The sequence below is a fragment of the Vulpes vulpes genome, chromosome 8, assembly GCF_048418805.1.
Source record: "Vulpes vulpes isolate BD-2025 chromosome 8, VulVul3, whole genome shotgun sequence".
Classification (NCBI taxonomy): Eukaryota; Metazoa; Chordata; class Mammalia; order Carnivora; family Canidae; genus Vulpes; species Vulpes vulpes.
The window spans coordinates 49547039-49561502 of NC_132787.1; the positions used below are offsets into that span (position 1 = coordinate 49547039).

The 14464-nt window shown below is 43.8% G+C and overlaps 1 protein-coding gene across 6 annotated transcripts in view; it reads left to right on the plus strand.

Annotated features, from left to right (window-relative positions):
- Nucleotides 1-3659: 3659 nt before the first annotated feature.
- Nucleotides 3660-14464, plus strand: part of MAGI3 (membrane associated guanylate kinase, WW and PDZ domain containing 3) — a 234726-nt gene continuing 223921 nt past the window's right edge. For 5 of the 6 annotated variants that reach the window (XM_025983311.2, XM_025983309.2, XM_072766497.1 and 2 more), the window contains exon 1: nucleotides 3660-4121. In XM_025983311.2, the coding sequence (XP_025839096.1) occupies nucleotides 3806-4121 (316 nt within the window). In that variant the 5' untranslated portion in view covers nucleotides 3660-3805. Of the gene's footprint in view, nucleotides 4122-4965; nucleotides 5289-14464 lie in introns of those variants that run through there. The other variant, XM_072766499.1, reaches the window with a different exon arrangement.

Here is a 14464-nt window from a genome sequence, read left to right on the forward strand (position 1 = left end):
TAATTATGGAGTGATTTCCAGAACAATATCCTACCAGAATTAATTCACTGGAGGGGGCAGTTTATTTCTAAAATATTTTAAAAGTAGAACCTAGACTTACTAAGATGGGTGAATTTAATACTTAGAGAATTACAAGGGTGATGAACAATGCTTTTTGCCTTGTCACAAATACAACTAGCACAAACTAATTTCCTGAATGTTTGCTTTTATGCTAGATCATATGTTAAGTGCTTCCTCGATTCAAATAGCTCCATTCAGTTCTCACAACAACTCAGGTGAGCACTGCTATTATACTCCTTTCAAGGATGAAGAAATGTAGTTTAGGTAAGGTTAAATAGTTTACTCAAGATTATAGAACTAGTAAGTAGAAAAACTGGGATTTGCAGTCTGACTCCAGAGCACAAGATCCTAATCACTGCAGTTTTCTGCCCAAGAGTCAAGATAATGTATTCTTGGTTGAGGCATACAACACACACTGTCGGGTGCCTACTTGACATTTATTCTTTCTCCTCTCAAACAGAACCCCTATTTTGTTTGGGGTGACTCATGATCAATTTAATGAACTGTGGCAATCTCATTTTCTTTTTGCCACTAGGCTACAGTGGGCATGTGACCATTTTCTGGCCAATAAGGGAAATTATATTGGTTGGGGTGGGGGGTGCAGTCTGGGAAAGATTTTCTCCTTCATACACATGGGAGCAGCACTGTCTTTCCTTGCCTTTCTCCTTGTACAGTGACCTCTGAGGATGTCCTATCTGGAGCTGTGGCAGCCACATTGCAATCAAGAGGTGATGAGCCTGGAGATAGAAGCTAACATGCATACGATGGTAGAGAACAGGCACAAAAAGAACTGGGTCCTTAGTGACATGATCGTGCTACTAAACTAACCCTGAGATTACTTAACATCTGAACCTTGTGTTAAAGATATAATACATGACCTTATTCTTGAAGCTGTTAATATTTTGTTCCTCGTGGCCAAAAGTATCCTAATGGATACAATCCAGGCAGGAAAAGACATTTCCCCCAGAGGTGCTGTGAAAGCAGATGATGTGGAGGTTACCAAGATCTCATCCAGGAATCTGTTAGCTTAGGTAATGCTTCAGAAAAAAAATACTCCAACTTTGTCTCAGATCTGGGTAAATCTGAGCAATCTGTGTGTCTGTACTAGATGTTTCCCCCTTTTCTCTCTAGATGCACAATTTCCTCTTCTCTGTGTGACTGACTGAGATGGATTGCAGCAAAGGGTTCTCTTGCCCTCTGGCTTCTGGGTGGATTTGGCCACTGGGATGCACCAGCAGGAGACTGGAAGAGGAAGGCACAAGTGAGATAGAAATCCTCCAGCATCATCCTGGGGCGATTACTTAAGCCGACTGCATCCCTTGATTGAAGTTCACACATTCCTGTCCGGCTGCCCCTTTTGTGCTGAATTTTGGTTCCTTCCTCTTCTGCAGACCTAGGAGCTTACAGCCTGGGGGTTCCACACTACCCTTGGGGCTTCCCATGCCCGGCCCACATCTTTGTAAAGTACCATTTGTTTTCTGTCAGGCTCTGACTGATACTATGGCATGAACAAAATCACTGCAGTTGCTGAAACTTGGTCCACTCTATCTGACACATGATGAGATTCGGTGGAGTTATTCACTGTGTAAGTAAGGGCTTTCCTCAATTATTAAAGGGAGGCAGGAAACTATGAAATTAGGAGCCACTCTGCAAACGTAAAACAAAGTCTCATTGCTCAGAGAAAGGTTTCTACTTTGAGGACAAGGAATCAAAGAAGGCCACCTGGAAGAGATGGCATTTGGACTAAGGACGGATAGGATTTGCAAAGATTTTATTTACTTATTCATGAGAGACACAGAGAGAGAGAGACAGGGACACAGACAGAGGGAGAAGCAGGCTCCATGCGGGAGACTGATACCAGCAGGACTCGATTTCAGGACCCCGGGGTCATGACCTGAGCTGAAGGCAGACTCTCAAGCACTAAGCTCCCCAGGGGCCCCTGGATAGGATTTTTACAAGACAAAAAGCTGGGGAGAGTGTGAGGGAATGAAAATGCTCAATAGCTGTTTTGAAAAATCAGTGCTGAAAGGGACCTGAGATGCTCTTTATTCAATGTTTGCTCTCCCATCGCCGCCTCCTTTACAGATGAATAAACTTGAAGCTGAGGTTCGGCCAAGGTCAAGCAGCAAGCAGCACGCAGGTCTGCTAGTTCCTGGGCGAGTTCTAATCCTGACTTCTACCTCCACATCACCCCTCATTGCGGGCGGCCTGTGGACTTGTCGGTCTCTCCACCAGAACTACGATCTCCTTGAGAGCTATTTTCTTCATCTTTGAACCCCAGTACCCAGCACAATTTCTGACATAAAGTCATGGTTAATATCACCAGCTGCCAAGGAGGAACCACCCTCCTCCCGTGAGGCGCCGTGCAGATATTTCATATGTACTAAATGCCATGCTCACAACAGTCTGGAGGAGTACGATCGTCTGCACTTTGCAGCTGCGGATGCAGCGGTTCAGAGAGGTTGTCTAATTTGCCCCAGGCCACACAGCAGGACTCAGGGCTCTGCTTTACCTTCCGTCACGGGCGTCCAGTAACATTTCTTGAATGAGCGCAAGGGATCGGCTGTGAGAGGCCTCCCGGAGACCTCGGCACGCCGGGCCGCGAGCGGGCTGTGCGCGTCACTCCCCAGCCAGGCGCACCTTCCGCGGGCAGCGCCCGGGCCGGCTGAGCTCCACCCCCTGCTCCGCCCGGCTCCCCGGCCACGCCTCCACCTCCGAGTTCTTCCCGCTTTCCCTGTCCGAGTTTTCGCCGGGCTCCGGCCGCCGCCAGGGGGGCCGCCCTCCGGCCTGCCGCGGGGGGCCGGTCGCAGCCCCTGCCGGTCCCTCCGCCCTCCCTCCGCCCTCCCTCGCTCTTCAAACTTTTTTTCCACCCTTTAAACTTCACTCATCCCAGGGCCCGCCTCCTCCCCTGCCCCCAGCCCGTCGGCGGCCCGCACTCTCGCCGAGGGCCCGCCCCCGGCCCGGCGGGGGCCAATCGCCGCGAGGGAGTCGAGAGCCGGGGCTGGTGTCCGGGCGCCGGGCCTGTGACGGCAGCGCGCCGGGCGCCGCGCGGCAGGAGGGGGCGGGGCTCCGGCTGAGGGCCGGGCGGCGGCGACGGCGAGGGCGAGGGCGACGGCGAGGGCGGGGGAGGGGGAAAGGACGAGGGAGGCGGAGGGGGTTGCGGCGGGTTTGAAAGCGGCAGTTTCCTGGCAGCTCCGGCAGGCGTTGGTCTCCGCGCTCCAGCTCCGCAGCGGCCACGATCGATCCTGCGACCGGTCTACGCGCGCTTCTGCGCGCCCCCGACGGATTTTTCTCGTTGCGGCCCCTCCTCGCCCGCCTCCCCGCCCCCTGCTCCTGCCTTTCCCGCCGCTCCGGCGCGGAGCCCGGGGGGCCAGCCGGCGGCCGCGACCCCGCCCGGAACCCCTGTGGAGCCGCCCGGGGGCTGCTCTCGTCTCCTGTTTCGGCCTCGCCCGCCCGGGGCGGTCCTCGCGGAGCCCGGGAGCCCCGGGGAGCGCGGCCGGGAGGGGCGTCGGAGGGGCGTCTCGGGGCCGGGGGCCGGGGGCCGGGGGCCGGGGGCTGGGGCTGGGGCTGCGGGCTGCGGGCTGCGGGCTGCGGTCGGGGTGGGGGGCGCGGGCGCGGCGAGGCCGCCTCGCCGGCTGCACGCGCTGCACGGGCCGCCGGGCCCCCGGGCCCCCGCTGACCGGGGGCCGGAGCGGCGCCCCCGCCGCCCGCGCGGGGTCTCCCCCATGGTGCAGCGGGGGTCGGGATGTCGAAGACGCTGAAGAAGAAGAAGCACTGGCTCAGCAAGGTGCAGGAGTGCGCGGTTTCCTGGGCCGGGCCCCCGGGCGACTTGGGCGCCGAGGTCCGGGGCGGCGCGGAGCGCGGCGAGTTCCCTTACCTGGGGCGGCTGCGGGAGGAGCCCGGCGGCGGCACCTGCTGCGTGGTCTCGGGCAAGGCGCCCAGCCCGGGGGATGTGCTGCTGGAGGTGAACGGGACGCCTGTCAGCGGGCTCACCAACCGGGACACCCTGGCTGTCATCCGCCACTTCCGAGAGCCCATCCGTCTCAAGACCGTGAGGCCAGGTACGCCGGCCCTGCTTTCGGTGGCAGGTCTGGAGGGAAGCGGGGTGGGTGTCCGGCAGCAGCGGGCCCTCCCCCCGTCGCTCGCCGCCCTGGCAGCGCCGGACTCCCTGGCGGGGGCGGGGGCGAAGGCTGGCGGTGCTGATTGTCCATTCTGCTGAGAGGAAAACTGAGCTCCGGCTCGGCGAGGCTGCTCTGCAGGCTGTTCTAGAATTGCCCCTAGAAACTGGGTTTCCCAGATTTGTAGCCCCGTCTCCTATGGAGAGTTTTTGGCCAGAGAGAGAAAAGCCGCCTTTTAAGCTCTCCTTTGTAGACGAGGTCCTCGTGATTGTAGCATATTCTTTGGAACAGTCGTGCGCGTTTTCGAATAGGGACGGAGGCTTTGTACTGTCGAGGCACTTGGTGCCAAGGTTACCGCCTAGCGCACCCGGGAGGGCTGAGCTGCTCCAGGGTTTCCTGCTCGCTAGCAGCACCCTGGAGCTGACAGCCCAGCTCGCTCGGTGCAGGTGGTTCCAGGTGTCTGGGTATCGGTGCTGTGCAGTACGTGATACGAGGCGGAGGCGCGTGTTCTTGTGCGGAGCCGTTGAAGAGTCTGGGCTTTGAACGGACACCTAGGTGCCTCTTCTGAGTAAAACCCTTTCTAGACCTTTGGTTTCACACAGATTCTGTACAAGTGGTGGGTAAAATGGACCCCCGTTGCCCTGGTGTCTTTTATGCAAGTCGAATCTGCAAAGCACGTTAGGTTTATCTTTCAAAGCATTGATCAGACTGCGCACAGCGGAATCTGCTAGTATGCGACGGCCCTTCCGTGGTTGTTACCCACAGCGTTCTTGGTCGGCCCAGCGTTGGTTAGAATGTGCTTCTGTTTTCTGAGATGCTGGTAACGTTATGATCACAACGTTGTTAGAAATCAAGCCAATTTTGCAGAGTGTGCCCTGTCCACCGAATTACATAGTGCATCAAAATGTAACGGGCTGTTTAATTGTGACTTGGGCTAGAGGGGTCAGTCCACCCCTTCACTGCAAGATGCTAGAAAATTCGGGAGAAAAATTTAACGTGTTCTCTCCCTCACATTGTTTTTTCTTTCTCAGCAGCTCACTTTGGAGATCTCTCTTTCATAGTCCTTGGGCTTAATGGGAACTGATGGTTTGTGGTGCAGTATACATATGTGTGAGTATTGTGGGTGTATACACACACACTCACATGTCCCTGCAATCTTAAGATTTTCTTCATGTGGTCTATTTCATCGTATTCATTTTAAGCTTACAGTTTACATAAGGTTTTCTTCTTTATTGTTAATTTAAAAAGACTTTGGCAGACTTTAAACATCTTTTTTTTTTTTTTTTTTGGTATAGTTTTGCAAATTAAGGAATTCTGGACTCAAACTTTTTGAGCCATATGTGAAAGGTGGAAGAAAGGTTTTGGGGGCTGTCATTTAGTCAGTCAGGCACTGTCTGTAATATGCAAAATACTATATAATACACCGTTTACTAGTGTAGGTGCCATTTAGTTCAAATCCCACGAGTCAGGGAATAATGAGAACATCTACATCATTGTGTTTTGTTTTGATTAGTTAGGGGCATGAATGAGAATGTAACTTATTTTCAAAAATAGTTTAAGATTTAATAGATTGAGGAAGTCAGCATATCCTCAAGTCCTTGTGATTCTTTTAGAAGACTGGGGAGATCTTTAATATATTAGTCTGATTGCATGTTATATATTTTCTCAAGGTTTATATCAAATTTGAGAAAATAATTCAAAGTTTAGAGTGTATTCAGTAATATCAATTAGCTGGGTCGAACAAACATCACATGCCCCAGAATGTAGTTGACATTTTTATAGTAGTAACATTTCGCCCTCCTGACAACCTTAAGTACTTTCGTACTTTACATGTTTAGCCAAAAAAAGGGAAAGATTTATATTAATGAGTGTAGCATATTTTCTGATCATTAATAATAAAACTTATTTCTTTAAAGATATGCTCCGCTTCAGTAATTTCTAAAGGAAACCACTGTGTGTCATCTGAGATTATATTCTTGTTTCTAAGTAAATTGTAATTTAAAAAGGTTGATTTCTCAAAGAATAGTGTTCTTAGTTTCGTAATAGCCTCATGTTAAGCATGACATGAATTGGCTTTCTTAAATGGCTCTGCTTAAACAACATTTGTTATAAAATAGCAAGGTTTTTGCAATGAAGCACAAGACTTCAAATATTAAGGAACTAGAGGAGGTTATTCCTAGAACTTTGGGGGCATATATACACCATCTCCAGAGGAGACAAGGATTCTGTACTGTTGGGATTAAATTTGAAAAGTATGAAAATACAAAGCAAGGAAATTTAAAAAGGAATGTGCTTTGCACATTTTTTTTTCATTTTATCTAAACTTTGTGAGAGAAATGGATTTTCCATTTTAATATGGAATTGTAAAGTGTACTTTAACACTGTCTCTTGTCTTGATTTAGTAACTCTTTTAAACTGTATCTATAACATGTCATTTAGAAACTAGTACGGTGCTAGAGTAAATTTAGCATTTCTCTGAGATGTAATATGCGTGGGGAATTATCTCACATTCGTTGTTTTCTGACAAAGTCCGTGGCAAAAGGATGAGTGTGGAACCTTCCTAGCTTTCTCCTTTTTGTCTTGTATGAGCTAAGGGGAACTCAGCCAAAGCCAGCATCAACACCTGGATGACTTAAGTTCTTTCTGGCAGTGATTGTCTTTGATCTTTGATTTGGGGCTTTTAGTATTTTCTTTTTCTTGCAGATTCCATTAAAGATTGCAACAAAATTAACTCTTTAAAATACGGTTCCTAATCCTAGGCTGTTCTTGAGAGAATTAGGGGATTTCTTATTGGAATCTGATTCTTGCTTAGTGTTCACGTAGTATGTAGCAATCAGTGCATTCCTGCTTCTAGGACAGTCTTTAGTTCCACCTCTTTCTTGGCCCAACTGGTCAACTGTTTCTTAATTACAATTCTGTCTTTTTTTTCTTTTCGTTCTTCTTCTTCTTTTTTCTTTCTTTCTTTCTTTCTTTCTTTCTTTTTTTTTTTTTAAGTCTGCAAAGAGAAAAGTTTTCCATTGAATTTGAACTTTGTAGTTTCACAGTAGTAAACGAAGTTGAACTTTGGACCTCTTATGAAATTGTTTCATGATCTAGTCCTGTAACCAGGATTGGTTTCTTTGATTTTTTTTTTCAGAGCATATTTTTAAGTAGTTTCTTTTCTGATTAATGATAGTAGTAGTTAATTTTGTTCTAAAATTCTCCAGACTATGAATGTTCACCTCTTCATATACTTTATTTATTTATTTAAGATTTCTATTTATTCATTCGAGACACAGAGAGGGAGAGAGAGAGGCAGAGACACAGACAAAGGGAGAAGCAGGCTCCAGTAGGAGCCTGATGTGGGACTGTATCCCGGGTCTCCAGGATCAGGCCCTGGGCTGAAGGGGGTGCTAAACCGCTGAGCCACCTGGGCTGCCCACTTCATATACTTTTAAACACATATTTCAGTGCTTGCTTATGATGTGGATTTTACTCCAGAGATTTAAATATAGATAGATTACATGGAATCATTGTCTGCTGTTTTTATTATGCACGCACTGCTTTCAACTACCTTATTATTTTTTTTAACTTTTTTTTTTTTTAATTTTTATTTATTCATGATAGTCATCAGAGAGAGAGAGAGAGAGAGAGAGAGAGAGAGGCAGAGACAGAGGGAGAAGCAGGCTCCATGCACTGGGAGCCTGACGTGGGATTCGATCCCGGGTCTCCAGAATCACGCCCTGGGCCAAAGGCAGGCGCTAAACCGCTGCGCCACCCAGGGATCCCTGCTTTCAACTACCTTAAATCGGCTACTGTGTCTAGAGATGAAAATCATGAGAAACAATGTTATCATTTAAGCAAAAACTAATTTGAAATAGATCTTGTGGAAATGCCAGTTAATTTTAGGTCAGAGTTTGCCTTTGACTCTTTGAGACATCTGTCTTATAGGGGAATTTTGTTAAAAACAGCACATTCCTAGAAATCCATTCCCCATTGGTGAAGAAACATTACTAGAAGCTTTTAAGTAAGGGTGTCTGTGTTATGCCAATGATGAATAACTTTACCTCTTTCTTTTAACTTTTGGATTTTTTTTTTCTTTTGGGACTTGTGAGTTTTGTTTAGGTGGTTGTCATATTTGTTTGCTTTTTTTTTTTTTTTTAAAGATTTTATTTATTTATTCATGAGAGACACAGGGGGAGAGAGAGAGCCAGAGACACAGGCAGAGGGAGAAGCAGGCTCCATGGTAGGGAGCCCAATGAGGGACTCGATCCGGGGACTCCAGGATCACGCCCTGGGCCGAAGGCAGGCACTAAACCACTGAGCCACCCAGGGATCCCCTGGTTGTCATATTTAAAGACGGGAAGGGTGGGAGAAACTAGCTAGCCTGGTTGGTTTCCAAATCAAAAAACTTTGTTTTTTAACAATAGAAACTAAAGATTGGGTGAAGCAGCCTCTTTGTTAGAGAAACAGCATTGAATTTTGATAAACCTGAAGTTGGAAACTTTCCTGTCCTCTCAAAATTTGGTAGCAATTTTTTTTTTTCGCATCTGAAATTGGCCTCAAAATAACTCAAGTAACTTCAGCTTCTGGACCCTATTCCATCCAATTCATGTGAATGATGAACTTATGCCATAGAGGCAGAAGAAACAATATTTGGCTCTTTTCAGTTTTCAGACCATTTTTATTTTATTCAGTTTAATACTAAAACTGATTTTCTTGGAACATAACTGTGTTCCTGGGGAATAGAAATTGTTTCTCCTCCTCTGAGATTCTGGGATGTACTTGATAAAACCTCTTATTATAAGAGACAGATTTCAGTGTGTGTGTGTGTGTGTGTGTGTGTGTGTGTGTGTGTGTGTTTCCTGGTCTCTAATTTGTGTAAATTGATGGTAAAACAAATCTACCTTTGCTCCAGTATCTGACTTGTGAAGTCAGTGCATAATCTTCTCAGATGAATAGTTTCTTTACTATGTAACCTCCAAGTGCTTTATAAATTTTGTGAGCATTTAGGAGTTTGGAGAGTGTGCTATAGGAGAATTTCATTTTTATGATCCACTATAGTATTAGGTACCAATTTCAAACTCTGCCAATTCCTAGGTCAGTTTTTTGTTGTTTAGGGTTTGACAAAGGGTAAGTGTTTTGGTATTGGAGACTAAAACTGTGACCCTTTTAACTAATTAATCGTTTTGTTTCTCTTCTGAATTTTTGAGAAATAATTTCCTTGCAGTACTGCATCTTGGCAGAGAGAATGAATGTCCTTTATTTAAAACTGCTCTTAAGGGTAACATTTTCAATATCTCAGAGGCTAGTCTTATGAGAGACTTGTTTGTGGGGAAGAGTTGCTCTTTTCCTTGAACGGATATTACTCAGAATGTTCCCCCCCTGCCCCCCAAAAAGTGCTTGTTTTACTTTATAAAGAGAAAACAAAAGTTTGATTACTGGCACACATTCCTTCCTTTAACAGCCATTTGGTGGTGTACCCGTGTCAGCTAGTGCCGGTGATATAAAAACATGAGATAAATAAATGAATGAGAAACGATCTCTGACTTCCAGAAGTCACACTTTAATGGGAGCTTAAGGTTTCATTGGTAAAGAATCCCTGTGGTAAGGGTTTTACCTTTTTTACTCTTCTCCTGGTACTTTAGTGTAAAACTCTTTAGGTAAGTCTGAGTATGAATTTTGGTGGGAGCTAGACTGATTCATTGGTTGCCAAGCACCCTGTTCTAAAAAGTGATGTGGGGTCACATCTCACAGAGGATTTGGGTTCTCAAGTCATTACAAAAAGAGGGTAACCAAATATAAACACAATTATCCTTTGACAAGCCCTTAGTTAAATTGTCCTCAAAATACATTGTATCTGTGTTTATACTCACAATGTATTTTATTACACTGGTTTGTACCATTTGTAGAACAACTACTATATACCTCTTTTCCGCCCACCTTGGAACCAGTTGCCATGTTTCAGTTGAACACCAGATGAAACAGTTTGCTTGCAGGGAAGAGTTAGGTTTTTGTTTTTGTTTTAATAAAAAACCTTTCTTTTAATTTAAAAATTATCCTCATTTGGGTGTGCAGAGTGAATTCATAGAAGGTAAATGTGTACATGAGGCGAGAGAGAGTGAGAGCTTTCATCCCTTTGTGTGTCTTGTTAAGGTCCTTGCCTCATGCCTTTACCTGCGGAGAGAATTGTGAAGAATTTTGAACTTAGCTTGGCTTTGAAAGATAGATAGGTTTTGGTTTAGTGAAACTAGTATCCTCTCAGTAGTATGTAAGAAGCAGAGGAGGAGAAAAAGGAATATTCGATATAGATAGGTCTACGGTATAGTCGGTCTCAATAGTGAACGTGTGTAAAACCTTATTTTTTATAAATGCACAAAATTCACATTATAGAATAATTAGAAAATGGAGAATCATGTTAATTGTTTAAATATGTAAGCAGTTCTAATATGAATTGTCTCATAAGTTTTTTTTTTTTAATTGGAACTTGAAATGTTTTTTTTTTTCCTTCTAGAAATAGTGCTGGCGAAGTGCTTAATGCTATTTCTACCTTCAGCCTTCCTCAACTCATAATGTAATGAGTATTTTTATTTAACCCATAATGTAGCTGAAATGTTACTAGTGGTACTGTGCTTTATGATAATAGGCTTTCTTGTGTTGCCTTGGAAGCCTAGCCAATTTTATAGGAAAATGCAATTTGCATTTGAGGTGAATAAAAGAGAACTGGAAATAAATTTCCACCTTAACTTCCCCTTTTCCTTTGTTATAGTCACTGTTGACTGACTTCCAGAGAAAAGGGTTGCACCATTATACCTCCATCCAACCCCAACCCCCCCCCCCCCCCCCCCCCCCCGCCAGCCTTTGCACTGTGTCCCCATGCAGCTACACTGCAGTGGTTCCCAGGAGCAGTTCTGCATCTCTCCCCCAATTTCAGTCACCCCATCATGGCCAGGGGAGCATGGACTACATTTTGAGGACTGTCATTTGACTTGTGACATATTTAAATAGCTGAGAAAAGACAGACTGTGCTCAAATTGTAAGGTACCTTGTTTTAGTAATACTTGTGCTGGAGATACTGTTTTAGAGACTCAGTAAGAAATAAAGAGGGTTAAACTGTTTGCTATAATGTATTTGGAGTTTATAAAAAATATTATGGAATGCAGATTGGAAGGAAAATTTGCTTCAGATTTATTAAAATTAGCATCTATTTTATTTGGAGGATGTCCTTGTCTTGGGTATGTATTATGAACAGTAGCTGATCTACTTAATTAAAACTTTCTAGCATCTTAGGCTCTTTGTTATTTTATTTTTTTAAGATAATTTTAAACACATAATTGTTTTTCTTGCTTTCAGGAAGTTTGTGAATGAATACCCTGTTTCTCATTGTTGTTCTGATTGGGAAGTACATGTGACTCTGAAAAATATTTTTTTCTTTTTTAAAGAATTTATTTGAGAGAGAGAGAGAAAGAGAGTGCAAACAGGGGGAGGGGCAGGTGGAAAGGGAGAGAATCTCAAGCTGACTTCTTGCTGAGCCCAATGCTGAGCTCTGAGCTTGATCTTAACAACCCTGGGGATCATGACCTGAGCTGAAATCAGTCGACTTGGACCCTTAACTGACTGAGCCACCTAGCCCTCCCTGCCCCACTCCCCCGCCCCCCGAGAAATGGAGTTTTACTACACATGATGACATTTCACAGAAGTAGTTTTATGGAATGAAAATACTCTGAAAGGGAGGGTAAAGGGAAGTATTAATTAATAAATAATTTATTTCTGATCTTCATCAAATAGAATGAAGTGAAGTTGTCTTTTTTCCCCTCTAATAAAATGACTTAAAAAATCCCCTTTAAATGGAGCAGCCCTAGAGAGCTTTTACTCTTTGGATGTGGTTATCCATTTTGCAACAGGTATCTATTGATATGTAGGTCAGATCTCATCAGGAAGGGAAAAAAGAAACCCTAATTCACATGTCAGTTTCTGTGTTTGTAAGAGTTCCGTAGCAAGTGACAGGAACTACTGAGGTTAATCTAGGCTGAGGAATGTATTGGCTTACATACATGAAAACCCATACCTAGGGCTGTAACAGCTAAATTCATGCACTCAAGTGATGGTCATTGGGACTTTCACTTGGCTCTTTTCCTCTGTATTGGCTTTTTCTTCAGCTCAGTCCTCAGTGTAGCAAGAAAGGTGGCCCTGAGCCCCCAAGTCATACAGAGTCCTTAAAGCTTCTCATCTTTGTCCTGGAGTCCAATAGCGAATTTCACGCAGGGACTTTGTGCCCATCTTTTGGACCAGTTGTAGAGAGAAGGCAATGAGGTACCGTGATTGGCCAGGCCTGTGTGGCATGTCTACTCTTGCGGTTAGGTATAGAAAGTGCAGTGTCTGCACTGACTTAGAACCTCAGGAGACAAGGGATGAGTAGTTCCTTAAAAGATGGGATGCTGGGGAGATAACACTACAGGAAATGGCCTCTTTTTGAAACATTTAATCTCTCCTACTTTGAAGCCAACAGGAGTACACAGTTGTTATAAAGCTGTCATTTTTTTAAAAACCAGGTATTGATTATAGACCAAAGGCACTGATTTTACTCAGTTTACTTAAATATTATAATTTTTGAAGTTTTTAACCTAAAAGCTGCTTTGATCTAAATTTTTTTTCTTTAAGATATCAACATCTTGGGCTGCCTGGGTAGCTCAGTTGGTTAAGCATCTGACTCTTGATATCTGCTCAGGACTTGATCTCAAGGTCATGAGATCTAGTCCTACATCAGACTCTTTACTCAGCAGGGAATCTGCTTGAGACTCTGTCTCCTTCTCCCTCTGTCCCTCCTCCGCCCCCCGACGTGTATGAGCCTGTGCTTTCTCTCCCCTAGATTTAAAAAAAAAAAATCTTAAAAAAAAGATGTCAACATCTCAGTTTTTTAGTGTGTACAGCTAAAAAGTACTTTTTCAAATTTTTTTTAACATTAAGATTTTGTTAATCAGTGCTGCTTGTTCTTAGGTAGATCTGATACTTTGGAGGATCACTTAATTATCTTTGGCACTGAGAAAATTATTATTAACCTAGTTAATGCAATTTTTTAAACCTCATCTTATTGTACCATTTTGAAGATGAAATTCTAAAATAATTGCTTTCCAGGATTTTTGGCTATTTATTTATTTATTTATTTACTTACTTACCTACTTACTTACCTACCTACCTACCTTTTATTTCTTTAAATAGGCTGCATGATGGGGTGTAGAGCTCAGGACCCTGAGATCAAGACCAGATCTAAGATTGAGAGTCTGGTGGTTCAACTGAGCCACCCAGGTGCCCCCAGGATGTTTTGCTTTTAAGACAATAGCCTTTTTAAATATAACTTGAGGCTACAATTTTATTGTATTATTGCTACGCATTCTCTAATAATACCTTTTAACTATGATCTCATAGAAGTCAAACATTAAGGAACTACTTCATTGACTCTTTGAAACACTGCATAAGTGTGTAATATGGTTTCTGTTTAATCACCTAAAAAAGTCACTTGGCAGACACAGTAGGCTAAAATCTGACCCCCTTTGTTTTTTTCTGCCTCCACCTGGGGTAGGTATTTGGAGTAGAGGTCGGATGTCAAAAAAGAGGGGTGGGTACCTGAATATCTTTTCATACTGTTTTTATATTCTTGATTACCATATGAGTATATTCAACTCTGGTAACGGGAAAGTGATTTGAATATCATCCTTCAGTTTATGTATCATGCGCATGGTAGGAGTTTTGCAGTTTGGCTCAGTGTTGTCTGGTAGTTTGTATCTTTAGTGAATATTAAATATTATTAAATTATTGGTAAATACGCTATTGTATATCAAAACCAACATTCATGGTATTGGGTGTGATTCATCAAAAATCATAGTGTGACTTTGTATTTTTAGATTAGTGTATGTCTGTCTTGGATGTCTTTAGGTTGTATTTGGAAAATCACTGCTTCTATTGCAGAAGCCTATTGCTAGGGTTCTCCAGTATCAATTCTATATATTGATTAATGAAGTCATGAAATCTGTTAAAATAATACAATTTCCTTATCTCTGCTCACAGAACTATATCTTAACCTACTTCTATAGCTTTGGGCAAAAGAACATTTTGTTAAAATATTATTAATTTTAGCTAAGGATACTTTTCACTGGTTTCAGTGTTTACAGTTAGAATGTCCGTACTACTTAAAAATTTAATTTCCTTTTAATAGAGTTAGAATTGCTAACTAGAGCCATCTCATAGTGAAATGCTGGTGGATGAAATGATACATCAACCTTCCCTTGGTTTGTGACTCTTAAGTCAGC